The 27,790-nt window shown below is 49.5% G+C and overlaps 1 protein-coding gene across 1 annotated transcript in view; it reads right to left on the reverse strand.

Moving 5' to 3' along the window:
• Positions 1 to 2,558: 2,558 nt before the first annotated feature.
• Positions 2,559 to 27,790, reverse strand: part of tfeb (transcription factor EB) — a 68,854-nt gene continuing 43,622 nt past the window's right edge. The window contains 3 exon segments of the mRNA XM_042324415.1: positions 2,559 to 5,525; positions 5,695 to 5,842; positions 6,112 to 6,187. Coding sequence (XP_042180349.1) covers positions 4,971 to 5,525; positions 5,695 to 5,842; positions 6,112 to 6,187 — 779 coding nt within the window. The 3' untranslated portion in view covers positions 2,559 to 4,970.

Here is a 27,790-nt window from a genome sequence, read left to right on the forward strand (position 1 = left end):
AATCCTGCTATGACCTCCAACAAGCCATCAAACAGGCAAAGCATCAATACAGGACTAAGATCGAATCCTACTACGTCGGCTCTGACACTCGTTGGATGTGGCAGGGCTTGCAAACTATCGCCGATTTCAAAGGGAAACCCAGCCATGAGCTGCCCAGTGACGAGAGCCTACCAGGCTAGCTATATGCCTTTTATGCTCGGAAGACTGTGTGATCTTGCTCCCCGTAGCCAATGTGAGTATGACCTTAAAACAGGTTAACATTCACAAGGCCGCAGTATTAGACCGATTACCCAGGACGCGTATTCAGAGCATGCACTGACCAGCTGGCAAGTGTCTTTACTGACATTTTCAAACTCTCCCTGACCCAGTTTGTAATATCAACATGTTTCAAGCAGACCACCATAGTCCCTGTGCCCTGTACCAAGGTAACCTGTCTAAATGACTATCGCCCATTAGCACTCACATCTGTAGCCATGAAATGCTGGTCATAGCTCACATCATCCTATATACCCTGGACACACTCCAATTCGAATCCTGCCCCAACAGATCCACAGATGACGCAATCTCTATTGCACTCCACATTGCCCTTTTCCACAAGAAGAACATATATGTGAGAATGCTGTTCATTGTCTAGAGTTCAACACCATAGTGCCCTCAGAGCTCATCACTAAGCAGGGCCCTGGGACTGAACACCTCCTTCTGCAACTGGATCCTGATGGGCCGGCCCCAGGTGTTGAGGTTAAGCAACACATCCGCCACGCTGACCCATAACCCAGGGGAGCACGCTTAGTCCCCTCCTCTTCACTCACGACTTCATGGCCATGCACGACTCAAACACCATCCTTAAATTTGTGGATGACACGGCGGTGGTAGGTCTGATCACACATGACGATGAGACAGCCTATAGGGAAAAGGTCAGTGAACTGTTAGTGTGGTGCCAGGACAACAACCTCTCCCTCATCGTCAGCAAGGAAAAAAGGAGCTGATCATGGACTACATGAAACAGAGGGCCGAGCACGCCCCCATCCACATCGACAGGGCTGTAGTGGAGCGGGTCAAGGGCGTCAAGTTCCTTGGTGTCCAAGTAAAGCAACACAGTCGTGAACAAGGCCAGACAACGCCTCTTCCCCCTCAGGAGGCTGAAAAGATTTGGTATGGGCCCGAAGATCCTCAAAAAGTTATACAGCTGCACCACTGTGAGCATCTTGACTGGCTGTATCCCTGCTTGGTATGGCAACTGCTTGGCATCCGTCCACAAGGCGCTAGACTGTAGTGTGTACGGCCCAGTACATGGGGCCAAGCTCCCTGCCATCCAGGACCTCTATACCAGGCGGTGTCAGAGGAAGGCCCCAAAAATGGTCAAAGACTCCAGCCAGCAAAGTCATATGTTCTCTCTGCTACTGAACAGCCAGCGGTAATGTTGCACCAAGTGTGGAACCAACAGGACCCTGAACAGCGTCTACCCTGAAGCCGTAATATGCTAAAGAGTTAGCGTCCCAGACCCCCTCTTTTGACTCATGACATACACTGCTGCTATGGTTTATTATTCTCTCCTATTGCCTAGTCACTTTACCCCTACCTATATGTACATACACTATATATACACACAAAAGGTATGTGGACATTCCTTCAAATTAGTGGATTTGGCTATTTCAATTATCTCGTACCTGCACATTGACTCAATACTGGTATCCCGTGTATATAGCCAAGTTACCGTTATGAATTGTGCATTTATTCCTTTTTTTCTCTCTGCATGGTTGGGAAGGGCCTGTAAGTAAGCATTTCAGTTGGTCTACAGTTGGAAGCATGTGACAAATACAATGACAGTATGATTAAGTTGTCTCGAGACACTGATACATGCACACATCCTCATAGCACTCTTCATCTGCATGCATCAGGACACAATGTGTCTCTTTGGATGGTGTTAAGGTTTCCTTGGTATTACTAAAAGGTGCCCCCAAGGGTTGATTTCAGGCCCAGTATTTTTTACTAGCTGTATAAACAATATCGGTTTGTCTGTAAGAAATTTGAATCCCCCATTTTATGTGGACGATAATGTTTTGTATTCTTCTGTTGACAAGGCTCTTTCAGAATTACAAATCAGCTTTTTTGCTTTGCAGGTGTCCATTGGATGGATTAGACTATTTCTGTTTATAAAGCCCTCTTGCACAAATCTTACTTCATTGTTAACCTACAGACATACGAGCTACTAGACCCAGTGTCAGAGATGGCTAACTCTGGAGATCCCTTTTGTCTCCTGAGTTAAGTAGACCTGCATTTAGTTTTTTTGCACCTTACTTTGATGTTTTTGTGCATCTAGGACAGTTCAGACAGCTGGTTGATGACCTTTTTACTAAGGAATGTGTTAGTGTTTTATAAGTTGGTTTTCTAAAATTGGGTTGTAAATATTGTATATTTGTATTGCTTTGCAATTGCAAATATTGAGAATTCGGATAATTGTGTACATGCAGGGAACCCTTGTAAATAAGGCTTTTGGTGTCAATGGGATTTCCCTATTTAAATAACTAAAATAAAATCATCTCACAAACACAAAAAAATACTCAGATTTTGGTAAAACATTTTATATCCAAAGCAAAACCAGAATGCCAGTTTCCCCTGCCCAGTCAGCCAGTTTCAGTCCCATACAGTGACATGGGGGAGGGGGACAGTCAGAGAGGACAACGCGCCACATTATCTGCAGACAAGCTCTTTGGCGTGTCGGCTGGACAATAAAAACAAAAATAAAACAATTGATTAGGATAAAGGCAAACTCTGGCAGACAGAGAGAGAGAGAAAGTCGGGTCTGTTCAAGGTTATGCCAACGGTTCTCCTCGATGGTATTTCTGAGTACCATTAGAAGGTAGTTATCTCCACGGAAATCAAAGACCGTGAAGGAAAATACCCTTCTCTTGTGGTATTTGGGTTTGGCTGGGGACCAGTACTACAGGCCATCTTCACATTCACAAAAAAGCACAATTAAAACAGAATAAAATCAAATAAATCACCTCTCAACAGTCTCTGGTTCCAATTTCTATAGGTGAAAAAAGAGTAACCAAATCCCAATCATTATAAAAATGGCATAATATAATTGTACATGTTCTCAGGTGAAATTTGAACAGTTCTTCACACAAAGAAAAGTCTAGAATATGTCTCCCCACTGGTCGTACACTTTCACACTAGTGGCTTAAATACTTTCATATTTAAATGGCTGTTAGAGGAAAAAGGTACTTTTGGGATAAAATCAAATAAAAAAGGACAAATACATTTAAGTGGCTTAGTGGCATAAAACATATGAAAAAAAAAACTAATTTCATAAATTATTTCATGTACAAAGTCAATAAAATATAGGTTCCAGTGCTTTGGGAGATAAAATAAAACCAACTATAAACAAGAATACAAACAAATACCTTTTAAATCATCATGTTTCTTCCTTTTTTCTCTTTACTGATCATAAAGCCATATCAAATCAAAGTGTTACCCCTAGTCCCTCATCCAAACTCATTTGTTACCTGTTAGTTTATTCATGTATTGTACGGCCGTAGTTTGGTTTCTACAGGGTTGGTTTGGTTTGTACCTGGGTGAGTGTGTGTAGTTTTATCTGGCTGACCCAAAGCTGGCAGTTCTACAAGCACAAACCGGGTGAGGTACTGAAGTCTCGCTCAAAGTGTTGATTTGAACACAACCTAATGGCACACTGCTTTGTCTGCGTGTGTGTGTTGGGCTGGTGCTGTGTTTTTATAGTGCGGAATACGACACTACAGACCAATCCATTTGACTGCTCCTCTATCTCCTAACTACAAACTACAACAGGGATCATCAACTAGATTCAGCTGCGGGCCAATTTTTTCTTGAGCGGATGGTCAGGGGGCCAGAACATAATTACAAAGAATTTGTAGACTGCAAGAAGCCCAAACAGATATCAAAACATCATTTCAAACCTTTCTTACATTTGTATACGATCACATCTATTACGCTTGGGAATACTTTTATGCGTGGGAATACATTTATTTTACTACCCCTAAAATCACTTGGAGCTGATTTTCTGGCATTTAACAGTCTTTTATGTAAACAATCATTTTGTTAAAAAAGTGTCGTCTCGGGAAAACTTGCGGGGCCAAATAAATCACCAGTGGGCAAAATTTGTAGCGCAGGCCGCCAGTTGGGGAACCCTGCACTACAATATACTAAAACACAACCCACTCCTTCACTCTCCACCCAGATAGAGTGGGGCTTCAGGTGGCTAACACAAGGCACGTTGGCAGGTTAAGGACTGGGCTACAGAAGATCGCTACGTGGAATTACTTACACTGTGGAGCGACATAACCTCTTCAATCGCTACACTATCTCACAATGCAGGGCCAATCCATCTCTCCTCAACATTCACACAGGGGTCAGAGGTCATGGAGTAGACTTGGCAGTACCCTAAAGGCTAAAGGTCATAGATCACACAGGAGATGGCAGTACCATAGAGGTCATGGCAGTGTGTTTTACAGAAGGGTGTGTGTGTGTGTGTGTGTTAAACCATTGGCAGTCCCTCACATATTTCCCTTCAAATAACAGGGGCCCTTCTGTGTTAGAGTGAACAAGAAGCTGTCTGTGCTCGTTGTGTATTTGTGTGTGTACTAGATTGTGTATCATTTAGAGGTGCTCTGATATTTACAGTGGTAAGAAACAACTATTGCAAACCGAAACATGGGTTTGGTTTCTCATATTGCTGTTGAATGTGAGTGTTAAGGGTGTGCATCCATGAGAATTTTGAGTGTGTGTGTTTAAGTAAGTCTCAGTGTGTGTACAGTGTCTACGCGAGTGCTTACAGTGTATGTGAGGGCGTCTGGAGTGCATATGTAGCAGGGTTGAGGAACAGAGCAAAAGCATATATCACAGTATATCAGTGCTCTCGGGGTGTATGTCCATTGGGTGTTCTGTACGTACCATATGTGCCTGTGTCTGTGTGTGTGTGTACACTCCCTCTACAGTATATCTGTGTCCTCTATGCTGAAGCTGGATCTGCGGCTGGAGTCGACCGAGGCCTCAGGGGACATGGCAGAGAGCAGAGGGTCTCCACCCAGAGGAGACAGGGGCTCGTCCATCATCAGGAAGCCCAGGTCGCCTCTCCTTCCCTGGGTACCCAGGAGGCCAAGCTCCCCTAGCCCTGACAAGCCCTCCGGGTAGCCAGGAACCCCGTCACACAAGTCCAGCGACTGGGCAAAGTCAAAGGGCTGAGAGCTGCCCACCGCTGGGTACTGGAGGGGAAGTTGGGACTGGAGGGGAAGTTGGGGCTGGAGGTGAGGGGGGAGAGGAGGCAGCTGTCTGGGCTGGCCCTGCTGGGGCTGAATGTGGTGGGACTGGGGGTGGTGGAGGTGTTGTTGGCCCTGGGAAAGAGCTTGGTGCTGGGCCTGCTGCTGCTGGAGCTTCTCCTCAGGGCTGGTCTCCTGTTTAATGTAGGAACCCATCAGGTCCCCAGAACCCATCCCAGAGGGAGAGGAGCTGGGGAGGCCGTGCAGACGAGCCTGCATCTCCAACTCCTACAAACACAGAGAGGAGGAAGAAGAGAGGGTAAAGAGAGGGAGAGATGATTAAATACAGATGACTGCATGGCACAGCATTCTAGAGCTCATACTGTACATGCTCTTTACCTCAATGGTTGTATGCGTGTGACCGAGTGTGTTGCATGAATGAATGTGTGTGTGTTACCTCGATGCGCAGCCACAGCTGTTTGTTGGCCATCTCCATCCTCTTGAAGTTGTTCTCTACCTCTCTGGTCCTCTGCATGTCCTTCTGCATACGCTTGATGTACTCTACGGATGCCCTCAGAATAGTGCCCTTATTCCAGCGCACGTCCCTATAGAACATTACAGAAGAACACCTTTCCCAGTGAGCACTAGATGTTGAAAATACGTCTTTTCAATGTCTTCGCAACCAAAAATATGTCTTTTCAATGTCTTCTGCTCATACAGTTAGAAGGATCACATTTCTCATGAGTATAGTTCAGTTGGCCAAACAAGAAGCAGGACACATAAGAATACATCTTCTGCTAAAACATATACAAAAAGTCTACATGTCTCAGACATAGAACAACAAATATTAAGACGGTGAAGTGAGGTGACTTACAGGTCGTTGGTTTTGGGGATCATGCCGCCCAGCTCTTTAATGCGGTCGTTGATGTTGAACCTCCTCCTCCTCTCAACTAAACCACAGGAAAAGAGGGAACGATGAAAGGAGGTGAAGAGAACATGGGAAACGTGTTGCAACAATGGCATTTGGAATTTCATGTGAGGCAGTCCACCTTCAATAACATGAACACAAAGGCACACACACACACTGACGTGACTATACACTCTGGCTGTTATTGCTGACTACACTAAAGACAGTGTAGATGAATGGTTGTCAGCTTGGAGGTTAGAGACAGACAGATACAGAGAGAGACAGACAGATACAGAGAGATAGACAGATGAGGAAGTCAGATTCCAGCTCTAGGCAGATGACCTTGTCCTACTGTCATCAATAGAGAAAGGTCTACAGGAACAACTTAACATTTTTTTGGGAATACAGCATCAACTGGGCAATCGATATCAACTTTCAAAAAATGTGATTTTCCAGAAAAAGGCCAGGAATCAGAGGATCAGACACTCCTTCAAATGAGGAAATACCATGGTTGAACATACCCAATGGTGCAACTACCTGGGACAAAAAATCTTTGCCTCTGGGGGATTTTTTCTGTTAGAGTTCTAAACTTCCTCAATAAAGGCACAATGTCTTGAGTAAAATCCAAATTGGATTTATACCAAAACATTGCACAACTGATCATATTTACACCTTACACACCCTGATAGATAAACATCTCCACCGAAATACTAAAACATACACTTGCTTTATCGACTTACAAAAAGCATTTGATTCTATTTGGCATACAGGACTGCTCTACAAAGTTATTGAAAGTGGTGTAGGGGGTAAAACATATGACATATTTAAATCAATGTATACTGGTAATACGTGCAGCATTAAAATGGGCATGAAAAGAACAGAATTCTTTAACCAGGGGCGGGGCCTTCACCAGGGTTGCAATCTGAGCCCTGCACTCTTCAATATTTACATCAACGAATTGGTCAATATTCTAGAAAAATCCTCAGCCCCTGGTGTTAGTCTCCATAATTCAGAAGTTAAATGCCTACTCTTCGCAGATGACCTATGCCTGCTGTCACCCACAGCACATGGCCTACAGCAGAGCCTGGATCTGCTAGAGCAGTACTGCCAGACCTGGGCCCTGGCAGTAAACCCCAAAAATACCAAAACAATGATTTACCAGAGAAGATCCAGATCTCAGGGAATTCGACCAAAGTTCTCAATTGGTACAAAATATATAGAGTACTGCCCACACTACAATTACTTAGGTTTAAAAATAAGCTCAACTGGACACCTTAATGAGGCAGTGAATGTACTGAGAGAGAAAGCATGCAGAGCATTCTACACCATTATAAAACACATTTAAATTTAAATATCTATTAAAATTTGGCTAAAACTAATTGAATGTGTCATTGAACCAATTGCACTTTATGGCAGCGAGGTGTGGTGTCCACTTGCAAAACAAGATTTCGTCAAATGGGACAAACATCCCATTGAAACCCTGCATGCAGAGTTCTGTAAGATTCTCCTACATGCCCAGAGGAAAACTACAAACAATGCATGCAGGGCAGAATTAGGCCAATATCCACTAATAATAAAAACTCAAAAAAGAGAAAATAACTTTTGGAAACATCTAAAATACAGTGACATCCTCTCATATCATTAATCATTACCAAGCCCTGCAATGCCAAGAGCTGAGCAAAGAAAAGAGTCCCCTCATCTAGCTGGTCCTGGGGCTGAGTTCACAAACCTGTTCTACTAACACACTGAAGCATCAGGACCAGAACATCCAATCAATCAGAATAAACCAAATTACAACACAGTCAAAACAAAACTACATTGCTTATTGGGAAACACAAGCACAAGCACAAAGCAAAATGCAGTGCTATCTGGCCCTAAATCGACAGTACACTATGGCTAACTATTTGACCATGGTTACTGATCACAACCTTAGAAAAACCTTGACAAATTACAGGCTCAGTGAGCACAGCCTTGCCATTGAGAAGTGTTGTTACTGTTGTCCCGTTGACAATGTTTATTCTTATTATTTTCATATTGTAAAAAAATATTGGCAAAGTAAGCTTTGGCAATATGTGTATTGTTACGCCATGCCAATAAAGCAAATTGAATTGAATTGAGAGAGAGAGAGACCGACCGTGTGAGCGAGAGACCGACCGTGTGAGCGAGAGACCGACCGTGTGAGCGAGAGACCGACCGTGTGAGCGAGAGACCGACCGTGTGAGCGAGAGACCGACCGTGTGAGAGAGAGACCGACCGTGTGAGCGAGAGAGAGAGACCGACCGTGTGAGCGAGAGACCGACCGTGTGAGCGAGAGACCGACCGTGTGAGCGAGAGACCGACCGTGTGAGCGAGAGACCGACCGTGTGAGCGAGAGACCGACCGTGTGAGCGAGAGACCGACCGTGTGAGCGAGAGACCGACCGTGTGAGAGAGAGACCAACCGTGTGAGAGAGAGACCAACCGTGTGAGAGAGAGACCGACCGTGTGAGAGAGAGACCGACCGTGTGAGAGACCGAGAGAGACCGACCGTGTGAGAGAGACCGAGACCGACCGTGTGTGAGAGAAAGAGAAAGAGCGAGACCGACCGTGTGTGAGAGAGAGCGAGAGCGAGACCGACCGCGTGAGAGAGAGACCGACCGTGAGAGAGAGAGAGAGACCGACCGTGTGAGAGAGAGAGACCGACCGTGTGAGAGAGAGAGACCGACCGTGTGAGAGAGAGAGACCGACCGTGTGAGAGAGAGCGAGAGAGCGAGACCGACCGTGTGTGAGAGAGAGCAAGAGCGAGACCGACCGTGAGAGAGACCGACCGTGTGAGAGAGAGAGACCGACCGTGTGAGAGAGAGAGACCGACCGTGTGAGAGAGAAACCGACCATGAGAGAGAGAGAGAGACCGACCGTGTGAGAGAGAGAGAGAGAGAGAGACCGACCGTGAGAGAGAGAGAGAGAGAGACCGACCGTGTGAGAGAGAGAGAGACCGACCGTGTGAGAGAGAGAGAGAGCGAGAGAGACCGACCGTGAGAGAGAGAGAGAGAGAGACCGACCGTGTGAGAGAGAGAGAGAGACCGACCGTGTGAGAGAGAGAGAGAGACCGACCGTGTGAGAGAGAGAGAGACCGACCGTGTGAGAGAGAGAGAGAGAGACCGACCGTGTGAGAGAGAGAGAGAGACCGACCGTGTGAGAGAGAGAGACCGACCGTGTGAGAGAGAGAGAGAGAGAGAGAGACCGACCGTGAGAGAGAGAGAGAGAGACCGACCGTGTGAGAGAGAGAGAGAGACCGACCGTGTGAGAGAGAGAGAGAGACCGACCGTGTGAGAGAGAGAGAGAGACCGACCGTGTGAGAGAGAGAGAGACCGACCGTGTGAGAGAGAGAGAGAGACCGACCGTGTGAGAGAGAGAGAGACCGACCGTGTGAGAGAGAGAGAGACCGACCGACCGTGTGAGAGAGAGAGAGAGACCGACCGACCGTGTGAGAGAGAGAGAGAGACCGACCGTGAGAGAGAGAGAGAGACCGACCGTGTGAGAGAGAGAGAGAGAGAGAGAGACCGACCGACCGTGTGAGAGAGAGAGAGAGAGAGACCGACCGTGAGAGAGAGAGAGAGAGAGATTGACCGACCGTGTGAGAGAGAGAGAGACCGACCGACCGTGTGAGAGAGAGAGAGACCGACCGTGAGAGAGAGAGAGAGACCGACCGTGAGAGAGAGAGAGAGAGAGACCGACCGTGTGAGAGAGACCGAGTGAGAGAGACCGACCGTGTGAGAGAGACCGACCGTGTGAGAGAGAGAGAGAGAGAGAGAGAGACCGACCGTGTGAGAGAGAGAGAGAGAGACCGACCGTGTGAGAGAGAGAGAGAGACCGACCGTGAGAGAGAGAGAGAGAGACCGACCGTGTGAGAGAGAGAGAGAGACCGACCGTGTGAGAGAGAGAGAGACCGACCGACCGTGTGAGAGAGAGAGAGACCGACCGTGTGAGAGAGAGAGAGACCGACCGTGTGAGAGAGAGAGAGAGACCGACCGTGTGAGAGAGAGAGAGAGAGACCGACCGTGTGAGAGAGAGAGAGAGACCGACCGTGTGAGAGAGAGAGAGAGAGAGAGACCGTGTGTGAGAGAGAGAGAGAGAGAGAGAGACCGACCGTGTGGAGAGAGAGAGAGAGACCGACCGTGAGAGAGAGAGAGAGACCGACCGTGTGAGAGAGAGAGAGACCGACCGTGTGAGAGAGAGAGAGAGAGACCGACCGTGTGAGAGAGAGAGAGACCGACCGTGAGAGAGAGAGAGAGAGACCGACCGTGTGTGAGAGAGAGAGAGAGACCGACCGTGTGTGAGAGAGAGAGAGAGAGACCGACCGTGTGTGAGAGAGAGAGAGAGAGAGAGACCGACCGTGTGAGAGAGAGAGAGAGACCGAGAGAGAGAGAGAGACCGACCGTGTGAGAGAGAGAGAGACCGACCGTGTGAGAGAGAGAGAGACCGACCGTGTGAGAGAGAGAGAGAGAGAGACCGTGTGAGAGAGAGAGAGAGACCGACCGTGTGAGAGAGAGAGAGAGAGAGAGAGACCGACCGTGTGAGAGAGAGAGAGAGAGAGAGAGACCGACCGTGTGAGAGAGAGAGAGAGACCGACCGTGTGTGAGAGAGAGAGAGAGACCGACCGTGTGTGAGAGAGAGAGAGAGAGACCGTGTGTGAGAGAGAGAGAGAGAGAGAGAGACCGACCGTGTGAGAGAGAGAGAGAGACCGACCGTGTGAGAGAGAGAGAGACCGACCGTGTGAGAGAGAGAGAGACCGACCGTGTGAGAGAGAGAGAGACCGACCGTGAGAGAGAGAGAGAGAGAGACCGACCGTGTGTGAGAGAGAGAGAGAGACCGACCGTGTGTGAGAGAGAGAGAGAGAGAGAGAGACCGACCGTGTGAGAGAGAGAGAGAGAGAGAGAGACCGACCGTGTGAGAGAGAGAGAGAGACCGACCGTGTGAGAGAGAGAGAGACCGACCGTGTGAGAGAGAGAGAGAGACTGACCGTGTGAGAGAGAGAGAGACCGACCGTGTGAGAGAGAGAGAGACCGACCGACCGTGTGAGAGAGAGAGAGACCGACCGTGAGAGAGAGAGAGAGACCGTGAGAGAGAGAGAGAGAGAGAGAGAGAGAGAGAGACCGACCGTGTGAGAGAGAGAGAGAGAGAGAGACCGACCGTGTGAGAGAGAGAGAGAGATTGACCGACCGTGTGAGAGAGAGAGAGACCGACCGACCGTGTGAGAGAGAGAGAGACCGACCGTGAGAGAGAGAGAGAGACCGACCGTGTGAGAGAGAGAGAGAGACCGACCGTGTGAGAGAGAGAGAGAGACCGACCGTGTGAGAGAGAGAGAGAGAGAGACCGACCGACCGTGTGAGAGAGACCGACCGTGTGAGAGAGAGAGAGATTGACCGACCGTGTGAGAGAGAGAGAGAGAGAGAGAGAGAGACCGACCGTGTGAGAGAGAGAGAGAGAGACCGACCGTGTGAGAGAGAGAGAGAGAGACCGACCGTGTGAGAGAGAGAGAGAGAGACCGACCGTGTGAGAGAGAGAGAGAGAGACCGACCGTGTGAGAGAGAGAGAGAGAGACCGACCGTGTGAGAGAGAGAGAGAGAGACCGACCGTGTGAGAGAGAGAGAGAGACCGACCGTGTGAGAGAGAGAGAGAGACCGACCGACCGTGTGAGAGAGAGAGAGACCGACCGTGTGAGAGAGAGAGAGACCGACCGTGAGAGAGAGAGAGAGACCGACCGTGTGAGAGAGAGAGAGACCGACCGACCGTGTGAGAGAGAGAGAGACCGACCGACCGTGTGAGAGAGAGAGAGACCGACCGTGAGAGAGAGAGAGAGACCGACCGTGTGAGAGAGAGAGAGACCGACCGTGAGAGAGAGAGAGAGACCGACCGTGTGAGAGAGAGAGAGAGACCGACCGTGTGAGAGAGAGAGAGAGACCGACCGTGTGAGAGAGAGAGAGAGACCGACCGTGAGAGAGAGAGAGAGACCGACCGTGTGAGAGAGAGAGAGACCGACCGTGTGAGAGAGAGAGAGAGACCGACCGTGAGAGAGAGAGAGAGAGACCGACCGTGTGAGAGAGAGAGAGACCGACCGACCGTGTGAGAGAGAGAGAGACCGACCGTGAGAGAGAGAGAGACCGACCGACCGTGTGAGAGAGAGAGAGAGAGAGAGACCGACCGTGTGAGAGAGAGAGATTGACCGACCGTGTGAGAGAGAGAGAGACCGACCGACCGTGAGAGAGAGAGAGACCGACCGTGTGAGAGAGAGAGAGACCGACCGTGTGAGAGAGAGAGAGAGAGACCGACCGTGTGAGAGAGAGAGAGAGACCGACCGTGTGAGAGAGAGAGAGAGCCGAGACCGACCGTGTGAGAGAGAGAGAGATTGACCGACCGTGTGTGAGAGAGAGAGAGATTGACCGACCGTGTGTGAGAGAGAGAGAGAGAGAGATTGACCGACCGTGTGAGAGAGAGAGAGAGAGAGATTGACCGACCGTGTGTGAGAGAGAGAGAGAGAGAGAGATTGACCGACCGTGTGTGAGAGAGAGAGAGAGAGACCGACCGTGTGAGAGAGAGAGAGAGAGACCGACCGTGTGAGAGAGAGAGAGAGAGACCGACCGTGTGAGAGAGAGAGAGAGAGAGACCGACCGTGTGAGAGAGAGAGAGAGAGACCGACCGTGTGAGAGAGAGAGAGAGAGACCGACCGTGTGAGAGAGAGAGAGAGACCGAGAGAGAGAGAGAGACCGACCGTGTGAGAGAGAGAGACCGACCGTGTGAGAGAGAGAGAGAGAGACCGACCGTGTGAGAGAGAGAGAGAGACCGACCGACCGAGTGAGAGAGAGAGAGACCGACCGTGTGAGAGAGAGAGAGACCGACCGACCGTGTGAGAGAGAGAGAGACCGACCGTGAGAGAGAGAGACCGACCGTGTGAGAGAGAGAGAGAGAGACCGACCGTGTGAGAGAGAGAGAGAGACCGACCGTGTGAGAGAGAGAGAGAGAGACCGACCGTGTGAGAGAGAGAGAGAGAGACCGACCGTGAGAGAGAGAGAGAGAGAGACCGACCGTGTGAGAGAGAGAGAGACCGACCGACCGTGTGTGAGAGAGAGAGAGACCGACCGTGTGAGAGAGAGAGACCGACCGTGAGAGAGAGAGAGAGAGAGACCGACCGTGTGAGAGAGAGAGAGAGAGAGAGACCGACCGTGTGAGAGAGAGAGAGAGAGAGAGAGACCGTGTGAGAGAGAGAGAGAGAGACCGACCGTGTGAGAGAGAGAGAGAGACCGACCGTGTGAGAGAGAGAGAGAGAGAGATTGACCGACCGTGAGAGAGAGAGAGAGAGATTGACCGACCGTGTGTGAGAGAGAGAGAGAGAGAGAGACCGACCGTGTGAGAGAGAGAGAGACCGTGTGAGAGAGAGAGAGAGACCGACCGTGAGAGAGAGAGAGAGAGAGACCGACCGTGTGAGAGAGAGAGAGAGAGACCGACCGTGTGAGAGAGAGAGAGAGAGAGACCGACCGTGTGAGAGAGAGAGAGAGACCGACCGTGTGTGAGAGAGAGAGACCGACCGTGTGAGAGAGAGAGAGAGAGACCGACCGTGTGAGAGAGAGAGAGAGAGAGAGAGAGAGAGATTGACCGACCGTGTGTGAGAGAGAGAGAGAGACCGACCGTGTGAGAGAGAGAGAGACCGACCGTGTGAGAGAGAGAGACCGACCGTGTGAGAGAGAGAGAGAGAGACCGACCGTGTGAGAGAGAGAGAGAGAGAGAGACCGACCGTGTGAGAGAGAGAGAGAGAGAGACCGACCGTGTGAGAGAGAGAGAGAGATTGACCGACGTGTGTGAGAGAGAGAGAGAGAGAGAGACCGTGTGAGAGAGAGAGAGAGACCGACCGTGTGAGAGAGAGAGAGAGAGAGACCGACCGTGTGAGAGAGAGAGAGAGAGACCGACCGTGTGAGAGAGAGAGAGAGACCGACCGTGTGAGAGAGAGAGAGACCGACCGTGTGAGAGAGAGAGAGAGAGAGACCGACCGTGAGAGAGAGAGAGAGAGAGAGAGACCGACCGAGAGAGAGAGAGAGAGAGAGACCGACCGTGTGAGAGAGAGAGAGAGAGAGAGACCGACCGTGAGAGAGAGAGAGAGAGACCGACCGTGTGAGAGAGAGAGAGACCGACCGTGTGTGAGAGAGAGAGATTGAGAGAGAGAGAGACCGACCGTGAGAGAGAGAGAGAGAGAGAGACCGACCGTGGAGAGAGAGAGAGAGAGAGAGACCGACCGACCGTGTGAGAGAGAGAGAGAGAGACCGAGAGAGAGAGAGAGAGATTGACCGTGTGTGTGTGAGAGAGAGAGAGAGAGAGACCGACCGTGTGAGAGAGAGAGAGAGACCGACCGTGTGAGAGAGAGAGAGAGAGAGACCGACCGACCGTGTGAGAGAGAGAGAGACCGACCGTGAGAGAGAGAGAGAGACCGACCGTGAGAGAGAGAGAGAGAGAGAGAGAGAGAGAGAGAGAGAGAGAGACCGACCGTGTGAGAGAGAGAGAGAGAGAGAGACCGACCGTGTGGGAGAGAGAGAGAGAGAGATTGACCGACCGTGTGTGAGAGAGAGAGAGAGAGAGAGAGACCGACCGTGTGTGAGAGAGAGAGAGAGAGAGAGACCGACCGACCGTGTGTGAGAGAGAGAGAGAGAGAGAGAGAGAGACCGACCGTGTGAGAGAGAGAGAGATTGACCGACCGTGTGTGAGAGAGAGAGATTGACCGACCGTGTGTGAGAGAGAGAGAGAGAGAGAGAGAGAGAGAGACCGACCGTGTGAGAGAGAGAGAGAGAGACCGACCATGTGAGAGAGAGAGAGAGAGACCGACCGTGTGTGAGAGAGAGAGAGAGAGAGAGAGAGAGAGACCGACCGTGTGAGAGAGAGAGAGAGAGACCGACCGTGAGAGAGAGAGAGAGAGACCGACCGTGTGTGAGAGAGAGAGAGAGAGAGACCGACCGTGTGAGAGAGAGAGAGAGAGAGATTGACCGACCGTGTGTGAGAGAGAGAGAGATTGACCGACCGTGTGTGAGAGAGAGAGAGACCGACCGTGTGTGAGAGAGAGAGAGAGACCGACCGTGTGAGAGAGAGAGAGAGACCGACCGTGTGAGTGAGAGAGAGAGAGAGACCGACCGTGTGTGAGAGAGAGAGAGAGAGAGAGAGAGACCGACCGTGTGAGAGAGAGAGAGAGAGATTGACCGACCGTGTGTGAGAGAGAGAGAGAGAGAGACCGACCGTGTGTGTGAGAGAGAGAGAGAGAGAGAGAGAGAGAGAGAGACCGTGTGTGAGAGAGAGAGACCGACCGTGTGAGAGAGAGAGAGACCGACCGTGTGAGAGAGAGAGAGACCGACCGTGTGAGAGAGAGAGAGAGAGACCGACCGTGTGAGAGAGAGAGAGAGACCGACCGTGTGAGAGAGAGAGAGACCGACCGTGAGAGAGAGAGAGACCGACCGTGTGAGAGAGAGAGACCGACCGTGTGAGAGAGAGAGAGACCGACCGTGTGAGAGAGAGAGAGACCGACCGTGTGAGAGAGAGAGAGAGAGAGACACCGACCGTGAGAGAGAGAGAGAGAGAGAGATTGACCGACCGTGTGTGAGAGAGAGAGAGAGAGATTGACCGACCGTGTGAGAGAGAGAGAGAGAGAGAGAGAGACCGACCGTGTGTGAGAGAGAGAGAGAGAGACCGACCGTGTGAGAGAGAGAGAGAGACCGACCGTGTGAGTGAGAGAGAGAGAGAGACCGACCGTGTGAGAGAGAGAGAGAGAGAGAGACACCGTGTGAGAGAGAGGGAGAGAGATTGACCGACCGTGTGAGAGAGAGAGAGAGAGATTGACCGACCGTGAGAGAGAGAGAGAGACCGACCGTGTGTGAGAGAGAGAGAGAGAGAGAGAGAGAGAGAGAGAGAGACCGACCGTGTGTGAGAGAGAGAGACCGACCGTGTGAGAGAGAGAGAGACCGACCGTGTGAGAGAGACCGACCGTGTGAGAGAGACCGACCGTGTGAGAGAGAGAGAGAGACCGACCGTGTGAGAGAGAGAGAGACCGACCGTGTGAGAGAGAGAGAGACCGACCGTGTGAGAGAGAGAGAGACCGACCGTGTGAGAGAGAGAGAGACCGACCGTGTGAGAGAGAGAGAGACCGACCGTGTGAGAGAGAGAGAGACCGACCGTGTGTGAGAGAGAGAGAGAGAGAGAGAGACCGACCGTGTGTGAGAGAGAGAGAGAGAGAGAGAGAGAGAGAGAGAGAGAGAGACCGACCGTGTGAGAGAGAGAGAGAGAGAGAGAGAGAGAGAGAGAGAGAGAGACCGTGTGAGAGAGAGAGAGAGAGACCGACCGTGTGAGAGAGAGAGAGAGAGAGAGACCGACCGTGTGAGAGAGAGAGAGAGAGACCGACCGACCGACCGTGTGAGAGAGAGAGAGAGACCGACCGTGTGAGAGAGAGAGAGAGAGACCGACCGTGAGAGAGAGAGAGAGAGACCGAGAGTGAGAGAGAGAGAGAGAGACCGACCGTGAGAGAGAGAGAGAGAGACCGACCGTGTGAGAGAGAGAGAGAGACCGACCGTGTGAGAGAGAGAGACCGACCGTGAGAGAGAGAGAGACCGACCGACCGTGTGTGAGAGAGAGAGAGAGAGAGAGACCGACCGTGTGAGAGAGAGAGACCGAGTGAGAGAGAGAGAGACCGACCGACCGTGTGAGAGAGAGAGAGAGAGAGAGAGAGAGAGAGAGAGAGACCGACCGTGAGAGAGAGAGAGAGAGAGACCGACCCGTGAGAGAGAGAGAGAGACCGACCGTGTGAGAGAGAGAGAGACCGACCGTGTGAGAGAGAGAGAGACCGACCGTGAGAGAGAGAGAGAGAGAGAGAGAGATTGACCGACCGTGTGAGAGAGAGAGAGAGAGAGACCGACCGTGTGTGAGAGAGAGAGAGAGAGAGACCGACGTGTGAGAGTGAGAGAGAGAGAGAGAGAGAGAGACCGACCGTGTGAGAGAGAGAGAGACCGACCGTGTGAGAGAGAGAGAGACCGACCGTGTGAGAGAGAGAGAGAGACCGACCGTGTGAGAGAGAGAGAGACCGACCGTGAGAGAGAGAGAGAGAGACCGACCGTGTGAGAGAGAGAGAGAGAGACCGACCGTGAGAGAGAGAGAGAGAGAGACCGACCGTGTGAGAGAGAGAGAGAGAGAGAGAGAGAGAGAGAGAGAGAGAGTGAGAGAGAGAGAGAGAGAGAGAGAGAGAGAGAGAGACCGACCGTGTGAGAGAGAGAGAGAGAGAGACACCGACCGTGTGTGAGAGAGAGAGAGAGAGATTGACCGACCGTGTGTGAGAGAGAGAGAGAGAGATTGACCGACCGTGTGTGAGAGAGAGAGAGAGAGAGACCGACCGTGTGAGAGAGAGAGAGAGAGAGAGACCGACCGTGTGTGAGAGAGAGAGAGAGAGAGAGACCGACCGTGTGTGAGAGAGAGAGAGAGAGAGAGAGAGAGAGAGAGAGAGAGAGAGAGAGAGAGACCGACCGTGTGAGAGAGAGAGAGAGAGAGAGAGAGAGAGAGAGAGAGAGACCGACCGTGTGAGAGAGAGAGAGAGAGAGACCGACCGTGTGAGAGAGAGAGAGAGAGACCGACCGTGTGAGAGAGAGAGAGACCGACCGTGAGAGAGAGAGAGAGACCGACCGTGTGAGAGAGAGAGAGAAAGAGAGAGACCGACCGTGTGAGAGAGAGAAAGAGAGAGACCGACCGTGTGAGAGAGAGAGAGAGAGAGAGAGAGACCGACCGTGTGAGAGAGAGAGAGACCGACCGACCGTGTGAGAGAGAGAGAGAGACCGACCGTGTGAGAGAGAGAGAGACCGACCGTGAGAGAGAGAGAGAGACCGACCGTGTGAGAGAGAGAGAGAGACCGACCGTGTGAGAGAGAGAGAGACCGACCGTGTGAGAGAGAGAGAGAGAGAGAGAGAGACCGACCGTGTGAGAGAGAGAGAGAGAGACCGACCGTGTGAGAGAGAGAGAGAGAGAGAGACCGACCGTGTGAGAGAGAGAGAGAGAGAGACCGACCGTGAGAGAGAGAGAGAGAGAGAGAGAGAGAGAGACCGACCGTGTGAGAGAGAGAGAGAGAGAGAGAGACCGACCATGTGAGAGAGAGAGAGAGAGAGAGAGACCGACCGTGTGTGAGAGAGAGAGAGAGAGAGATTGACCGACCGTGTGTGAGAGAGAGAGAGAAAGAGAGACCGACCGTGTGTGAGAGAGAGAGAGAAAGAGAGACCGACCGTGTGTGAGAGAGAGAGAGAGAGACCGACCGTGTGTGAGAGAGAGAGAGAGAGACCGACCGTGTGTGAGAGAGAGAGAGAGAGAGAGAGAGAGAGAGAGAGAGAGAGAGAGAGACCGACCGTGTGTGAGAGAGAGAGAGAGATAGAGACCGACCGTGAGAGAGAGAGAGAGAGAGAGAGACCGACCGTGAGAGAGAGAGAGAGACCGACCGTGGAGAGAGAGAGAGAGACCGACCGTGTGAGAGAGAGAGAGAGACCGACCGTGTGAGAGAGAGAGCAAGAGAGAGAGAGAGAGAGAGAGAGAGACCGACCGTGAGAGAGAGAGAGAGAGAGAGAGATTGACCGACCGTGTGTGAGAGAGAGAGAGAGATTGACCGACCGTGTGTGAGAGAGAGAGAGACCGACCGTGTGAGAGAGAGAGAGAGAGAGAGAGAGAGACCGACCGTGTGAGAGAGAGAGAGACCGACCGTGTGAGAGAGAGAGAGACCGACCGTGTGAGAGAGAGAGAGACCGACCGTGTGAGAGAGAGAGAGAGACCGACCGTGTGAGAGAGAGAGAGACCGACCGTGTGAGAGAGAGAGAGAGAGACCGACCGTGTGAGAGAGAGAGAGAGAGACCGACCGTGTGAGAGAGAGAGAGAGAGAGAGAGAGAGAGAGAGAGACCGACCGTGTGAGAGAGAGAGAGAGAGAGAGAGAGAGAGAGAGAGACCGACCGTGTGAGAGAGAGAGAGAGAGAGAGAGACACCGACCGTGTGAGAGAGAGAGAGAGAGAGATTGACCGACCGTGTGTGAGAGAGAGAGAGAGATTGACCGACCGTGTGTGAGAGAGAGAGAGAGACCGACCGTGTGTGAGAGAGAGAGAGAGAGAGAGACCGACCGTGTGTGAGAGAGAGAGAGAGAGACCGACCGTGTGTGAGAGAGAGAGAGAGAGAGAGAGAGAGAGAGAGAGACCGACCGTGTGTGAGAGAGAGAGAGAGAGAGAGAGAGAGAGAGAGACCGACCGTGTGGGAGAGAGAGAGAGAGAGAGAGACCGACCGTGTGAGAGAGAGAGAGAGAGACCGACCGTGTGAGAGAGAGAGAGACCGACCGTGTGAGAGAGAGAGAGAGACCGACCGTGTGAGAGAGAGAAAGAGAGAGACCGACCGTGTGAGAGAGAGAAAGAGAGAGACCGACCGTGTGAGAGAGAGAGAGAGAGAGAGAGACCGACCGTGTGAGAGAGAGAGAGACCGACCGACCGTGTGAGAGAGAGAGAGAGACCGACCGTGTGAGAGAGAGAGAGACCGACCGTGAGAGAGAGAGAGAGACCGACCGTGTGAGAGAGAGAGAGAGACCGACCGTGTGAGAGAGAGAGAGAGACCGACCGTGTGAGAGAGAGAGAGAGAGACCGTGTGAGAGAGAGAGAGAGAGACCGACCGTGTGAGAGAGAGAGAGACCGACCGTGTGTGAGAGAGAGAGAGAGAGAGACCGACCGTGTGAGAGAGAGAGAGAGAGAGAGACCGACCGTGTGAGAGAGAGAGAGAGAGAGAGACCGACCGTGTGAGAGAGAGAGAGAGAGAGAGAGAGAGAGAGAGACCGACCGTGTGAGAGAGAGAGAGAGAGAGAGAGAGAGAGAGAGAGAGACCGACCGTGTGAGAGAGAGAGAGAGAGAGAGAGACCGACCATGTGAGAGAGAGAGAGAGAGAGAGAGACCGACCGTGTGTGAGAGAGAGAGAGAGAGAGATTGACCGACCGTGTGTGAGAGAGAGAGAGAAAGAGAGACCGACCGTGTGTGAGAGAGAGAGAGAGAGAGAGACCGACCGTGTGTGAGAGAGAGAGAGAGAGACCGACCGTGTGTGAGAGAGAGAGAGAGAGAGAGAGAGAGAGAGAGAGAGAGAGAGAGAGAGAGACCGACCGTGTGTGAGAGAGAGAGAGAGATAGAGACCGACCGTGTGAGAGAGAGAGAGAGAGAGAGACCGACCGTGAGAGAGAGAGAGAGACCGGCCGTGTGAGAGAGAGAGAGAGACCGACCGTGTGAGAGAGAGAGAGAGACCGACCGTGTGAGAGAGAGAGCAAGAGCGAGACCGACCGTGTGAGAGAGAGACCGACCGTGTGAGAGAGAGACCGACCGTGTGAGAGAGACCGAGAGAGCGAGACCGACCGTGTGAGAGACCGAGAGAGCGAGACCGACCGTGTGAGAGAGACCGAGACCGACCGTGTGAGAGAGACCGAGAGAGCGAGACCGACCGTGTGTGAGAGAGAGCAAGAGCGAGACCGACCATGAGTGAGAGAGAGCAAGAGCGAGACCGACCGTGAGAGAGAGACCGACCGTGTGAGAGAGAGACCGACCGTGTGAGAGAGAGAGAAAGATTCCGGGGTTCCAAATTGAGCAGCAGCTGCTGAAAAAATGAGCTCCTACAAATATTGAAATTTACATGGTTTTTAGAGTGAAGTACATAGGACAAAAACAAAAGAAAACTGCAAGACTGAATAGGAGACAAAACAAGCAACAAACAAAGAGTTTCTTTTACAAAAGCCTATTTTTCATAAAATTGTACAGTTATCTTAGCTAGCTGAATTGTTTACCAGTTGCTACGCCCACCAGACATCCAAACGGAGAACGCTAAGAAAAGTTTCAAAAGTTTGTTGATGGGACCGAACCACGACTGCCTGTGTGCACATCTTACCAGTTGCAAAACAAGAGCAAATTTAATACCAAGGGTTATTTGCAACCATTTCCCTTTCTCAAAAAAGAGGAGGCAGTCAAGGATGTCAGATCAGCATTTTTGAAGAAGCTGACCAGAGCAACACGTATCAAACAGTAAACTTATATAATAATGGAACTGTATTGATACAAGGCAATGATTTAAGTCTCCAGGCTTTTGAGAATAGGTTTGCTACCCTAAAAGCAGAAGCTAAACTCATCTCAGAAACTGAGGAAAAAGAAAAGGAGGGAGAAGGAGAAAAGCAGGCCCCAACGGTCTCTGTGACCCAGCAAGAAGCCCTCAGTGTCCCGCTACCTTCCTCACCTGCAGCAGACAGAGCCAAGGAAATGCCTACAACACTAAGAACACCTGCTATGCAACGTTTCCACAACACCCTCTCTTCTAGTCGAAGCAGAGGTCATAGAACTCAGAGAGAACAAGCTTCAAGAGGAGGACACTGTCCAGAAACTAAAAGAAGAGATGAAACAGTTCAGGGAGGAGAGCAGACCATCTATTGCTAAATTAGAAAGCAGAATGGACAAACAGTCAGATAAATTACCTCAGAGACCATCTGAGCACAACGAGAAAGGAGCTAGAACAAAGAAAGGTACATTGACACCCTCAACCAGCAGTTAGTCATTATGTCCTCTGCATCTAGAGAACATGTCCACCAGCTTGGCCTCCACCACACAGTCTGATGACACTGCACCAGCCTCCCAGTCTGCTCCAGCCCAGGTCAGAATACCAGCCTCCCAGTCTGCTCCAGCCCAGGTCAGAATACCAGCCTCCCAGTCTGCTCCAGCCCAGGTCAGAATACCAGCCTCCCAGTCTGCTCCACCCCAGGTCAGAATATCAGCCTCCCAGTCTGCTCCACCCCAGGTCAGAATACCAGCCTCCCAGTCTGCTCCACCCAGACAGTCACCCACAACTGCAATCCTTATTGATTAAAATGGGAAGTTCTTAGTCCAGGAAAGATGATTCCCTAGACACCAGATGTATAAGTTCTGGTGTCCTACAACTGACAGTGCAATGCAGCTACTCAGTCAGACCAGGGTTGACACCCCCGACAATATCATCCACACTGGCACAAACCACCTTCATGCCAAAGGTGAAAATGTATCTGGGGCAGTGAGAAGAGTGGCAGAACAGGCACATGCTATGTTCCCTACAACCAATATAGTTGCGTCCACCTTCTAACCAAGAAAAGACTTCTCAGGAAAGTTGATTGACAAAATAAATCAACAGATCTCTGTGGACTGTGCCTCACTGCTCAACGTCAGAACGGCTCACCACCCCACTGACATTTATACGATAATGTACATCTTGATGAGGACAGTATCAGAACCTTTGCCAAGGACCTAAAGGATGCAACACTTGGCAGGGCCCCACACACCCATCAACCCAGCAGCAGAGACCCCCCGCTCCACTTTGTCAGTACCCCCACCATCCCCAGGAGAGAAGAGCCAGACACGGCTTATTACAGCACAGCTCGACTAGACCCGGCCCGTCACAACTCGGCTCTACTAGACCCGGCCCGTCACAACTCGGCTCTACTAGACCCGGCCCGTCACAACTCGTCTCTACTAGACCCAGCCCGTCACAACTCGGCTCTACTAGACCCGGCACATCACAACACAGCTCTACTATACCCGGCCCATCACAACACAGCTCTACTAGACCCGACCCATCACAACTCTACTATACCCGGCCCATCACAACACAGCTCTACTAGACCCGACCCATCACAACACAGCTCTACTAGACCAGGCCCATCATACATAGCATTACTAGATAGAAGTCGACCGATTATGATTTTTCAATGCCGATACCGATTATTGGAGGGTCAAAAAAGGCTGATACCGATTAATCGGCCATTTTTTGTTGTTGTTGTTGTAATGACAATAACAATACTGAATGAACACTTATTTTAACTTAATCAATTGGCCAAACCGGTGTACAAACTTGAAATCGGCCCTAATTAAATCGGCCATTCCGATTAATCGGTCGACCTTTACTACTAGACCAGGCCCATCACAACACAGCACTGACCACTACTTTAGGGTCGAGCAGAACACTGTCCTTCAGAGAAGTACACCACATGATGCAGTCCATACCATGTATCATTCAGGGTTGCAGATTGCATTTGACTTATTTTTTGGGCAATCTTATTCCATTCTTATTCATTTGTTTACAACTATTCTTTATTTTATTTCCACTGGTATTATACTAATAATTATATGTAATGGTGTGTGTTCAGGACATCATAATCCTACTGGAAACATGGTGTCGTGGAGACATAGATACTCAGTGTCCCTCAGGCTATAGAGAAAGTTTACTACCATCAATAAAACAAAAATGTTCAACGGGGCCGAGACTCAGGTGGAATCATCATTTGGCATAAGCAGGACTTAGCACTGAATGAAATGAAAAAAGGTACTAATCACATTAGGCTAAAACTCAAGAGAGGTACAATCTATTGTGACAATGATGTTTACATATGTACAGCTTATGCTCCTCCTTCAGATTCATCATATTATGATGATCAGATTTTTGACAATCTCCATACAGAAAACATTACATTTCAGTAAAGTGCATCTTTGTGGAGATTTCAATGCAAGAACAGGTTCTGAGCCTGTCTACACTGATGCGGGAGGTAACCATCACATAGTTGGACACCCCTCCTTGTACAGTAGCCCTATTATAAATACTAGAAACAGTCCTGACCAAATATTGAACAAAAATGGGAAGGAGTTAGTGCATCTCTGTCGAGCCTTAGGCCTGTACATGCTTAAGAATCAGAGGGGACTCTTTAGGTCAGTTTACTTACTGCTAAGCTCTTGGGACAAGTGTAGTCGATTATGCCATCACTGACATTGACCCCTCCTCCATTAGTGCATTCACTGTCAGACCACAGACACCGTTGTCAAATCAACGTGTTTCTGAAGAAATTAACCGGCAGTATTCATTTTAAAAAACAGCCAAATAAACTCTACAACATAAACCAACCGTACAGATGGGCTCCAAACAGTGCAGAGAGATTCATTGGAACATTGAACTCAAATAAAATGTACTCTATACAGGTCTTCAATAACTCACAATACCAAAACAATAAAGGTGTCAATTCAGCTATTCGAAACATCTGCATATTCCAAAAAGCAGCATCGAAAGAAAATTTGAGAAAACCAAAGAAATGCAACATCAGAAACAAACAAAAAAAATGTTTCTGAAAATGGTTTGATAACGAATGTAAAACAATTAGAAAACACCTAAAACAAATGTCAAATGAAAAACATAAGCAGCAAAACAACCCAGAGCTACGCTATGAATACTCTGAAACAGCATAAACATACACTGCAAGAAACTGAATTATACCAACAAGACACTTGATGCAATTGAAAATGCAATTTGACCAAAATCAGTTCTGGGACATGTGTAACAATTTAAGCACGACAAAGCCACAAGAATTAGCCATACAAGATGTAGGAATTTGGAAAACTTATTTTGATAATCTATACAAAAACATCCCACAAAAAGATACAACAGAACGAATTAGAAATTAAAGAAATTTAACATCCTTGAATCAGTCACAAAAAACAACTAAAATCCATTATATTACCCAATAATCCAACAGGAACTAAAGGAAAAGCTCAAATCTATAAAATCAAGGAAGGCTTGTGGTCTAGACAACATCAGAAATTAAATGCTGAAAAACAGCACACCTGAATTGCAAAATGCTGTGCTTAAATAGTTCAACATGGTTTTCACTTCTGGCTACTTCCCTGATGTCTGGAACCAGGGGCTCATCTCCCCTAACCACAAAAGTGGAGACAAATCAGACCCCAATAATTACAGGGGAATTTACGTAAACAGTAACTTGAGAAAGGGTTTCTGTAGCATTTAGAATTCAAGAATTCAAACCTTTCTTCAAGAAAACCAATGTAATAAGTAAATGTCAAATTGGCTTTCTCCCTAACCATCACACTACTGACCATATATACACCTTACACACACTAATTAATAAACACCATCGCACTACTGACCCTATATACACCTTACACACACTAATTAATAAACACCATCACACTACTGACCATATATACACCTTACACACACTAATTAATAAACACCATCACACTACTGACCATATATACACCTTACACACACTAATTAATAAACACCACCACACTACTGACCATATATACACCTTACACACACTAATTAATAAACACCACCACACTACTGACCCTATATACACCTTACACACACTAATTAATAAACACCACCTCACTACTGACCATATATACACCTTACACACACTAATTAATAAACACCATCACACTACTGACCATATATACACCTTACACATACTAATTAATAAACACCACCACACTACTGACCCTATATACACCTTACACACACTAATTAATAAACACCACCACACTACTGACCCTATATACACCTTACACACACTAATTAATAAACACCACCACACTACTGACCCTATATACACCTTACACACACTAATCAATAAACACCACCACACTACTGACCCTATACACACCTTACACACACTAATCAATAAACACCACCACACTACTGACCCTATATACACACACCTTACACACACTAATCAATAAACACCACCACACTACTGACCCTATATACACCTTACACACACTAATCAATAAACACCACCACACTACTGACCCTATATACACACACCTTACACACACTAATTAATAAACACGTCCACCAAAAAAAAGAGGGGAAAATCTTTGCTTGCTTTATTGACTTGCATTTGATTATATTTGGCACGAAGGACTATTCTCCAAAATTCTCCAAAGTGGGCTTGGTGGTAAGGTGTATGACTTAATAAAATGTATGTACACAGAAAATAAGTGTGCAATAAAAATCCAAAACGAAAAAACAGAATTCTTTCCACAACATTGAGGTGTGAGACAAGGCTGCAGTTGGAGAGCAAATCTTTTCAACATTTATATCAATCAATTAGCAGACATGTTGGACCATTCTCCAGCCCCAGGACTCACACTATTTGACACCGAGGTAAAATACCTGCTATATGCTGATGACTTGGTACTTCTATCACCAACCAAAGAAGGTATTCAACAGAACCTTAACAGTCTAGAGCAATACTGCCATAATTGGGCCCTGGTAGTAAATATCCAAAAAGCAAAAATCATGATTTTCCCCAAAAATATATAATTATTCAGAAACACAAATATAAATTCACCCTGAACAACACCATAATTGAACAAACTAAAATTACACCTACCTTGGTCTGACCATATCTGCATCGGGAAACTTTAATATGGCAGTGAATGCACTCAAAGAAAAAACCCGCAGAGCAATGTAAGTAATAAAAATGAAATTATTTAATATCAACATCCTCACCAAGAGATTCATTATTCACAGATATTACTACATTTATTCCAAAGGAAAACTATAAATACTCATGGCAAAAGGAGCAACGGCTCCTCTTCCAGCCAAATGTGTATTTGCCTGCCATAGCCTGAGGGACACTGAATAATCTCTGCATAGTAAATAGTAACTTACTTATTATTAGTATTATTGTTATTACTATTACTATTATTACTATTATTATTATTATTATTCTTATTATTCTTATTATTCTTATTATTATTGAGAGCGAGACCGACTGTGAGAGAGACCGAGACACACACCGCGCGAGAGAGAGACCGAGACACACACCGCGAGAGAGAGAGACCGAGACACACACCGCGAGAGAGAGAGAGACCGAGACGCACACCGCGAGAGAGAGAGACCGAGACACACACCGCGCGAGAGAGAGACCGAGACACACACCGCGCGAGAGAGAGACCGAGACACACACCGCGAGAGAGAGAGACCGAGACACACACCGCGAGAGAGAGACCGAGACACACACCGCGAGAGAGAGAGACCGAGACACACACCGCGAGAGAGAGAGACCGAGACACACAGAGAGACCGAGACACACACCCGCGAGAGAGAGACCGAGACACACACCGCGAGAGAGAGAGACCGAGACACACACCGCGAGAGAGAGACCGAGACACACACCGCGAGAGAGAGAGACCGAGACACACACCGCGAGAGAGAGAGACCGAGACACACACCGCGAGAGAGAGAGACCGAGACACACACCGCGAGAGAGAGAGACCGAGACACACACCGCGCGAGAGAGAGACCGAGACACACACCGCGAGAGAGAGAGACCGAGACACACACCGCGAGAGAGAGAGACCGAGACACACACCGCGAGAGAGAGAGACCGAGACACACACCGAGAGAGAGAGAGACCGAGACACACACCGCGAGAGAGAGAGACCGAGACACACACCGCGAGAGAGAGAGACCGAGACACACACCGCGAGAGAGAGAGACCGGGACACACACCGCGAGAGAGAGAGACCGGGACACACACCGCGAGAGAGAGAGACCGGGACACACACCGCGAGAGAGCGAGACACCGTGAGACACCGCGAGAGAGCGAGACACCGTGAGACACCGCGAGAGAGCGAGACACCGCGAGAGAGCGAGACACGGCGAGAGAGCGAGACACGGCGTGAGACACCGCGAGACACGGCGAGAGAGCGACGAGACACGGCGAGAGAGCGACGAGACACGGCGAGAGAGCGACGAGACACGGCGAGAGAGCGACGAGACACGGCGAGAG

This window comes from Oncorhynchus tshawytscha, linkage group LG07 (assembly GCF_018296145.1).
Source record: "Oncorhynchus tshawytscha isolate Ot180627B linkage group LG07, Otsh_v2.0, whole genome shotgun sequence".
NCBI classification, from domain to species: Eukaryota; Metazoa; Chordata; class Actinopteri; order Salmoniformes; family Salmonidae; genus Oncorhynchus; species Oncorhynchus tshawytscha.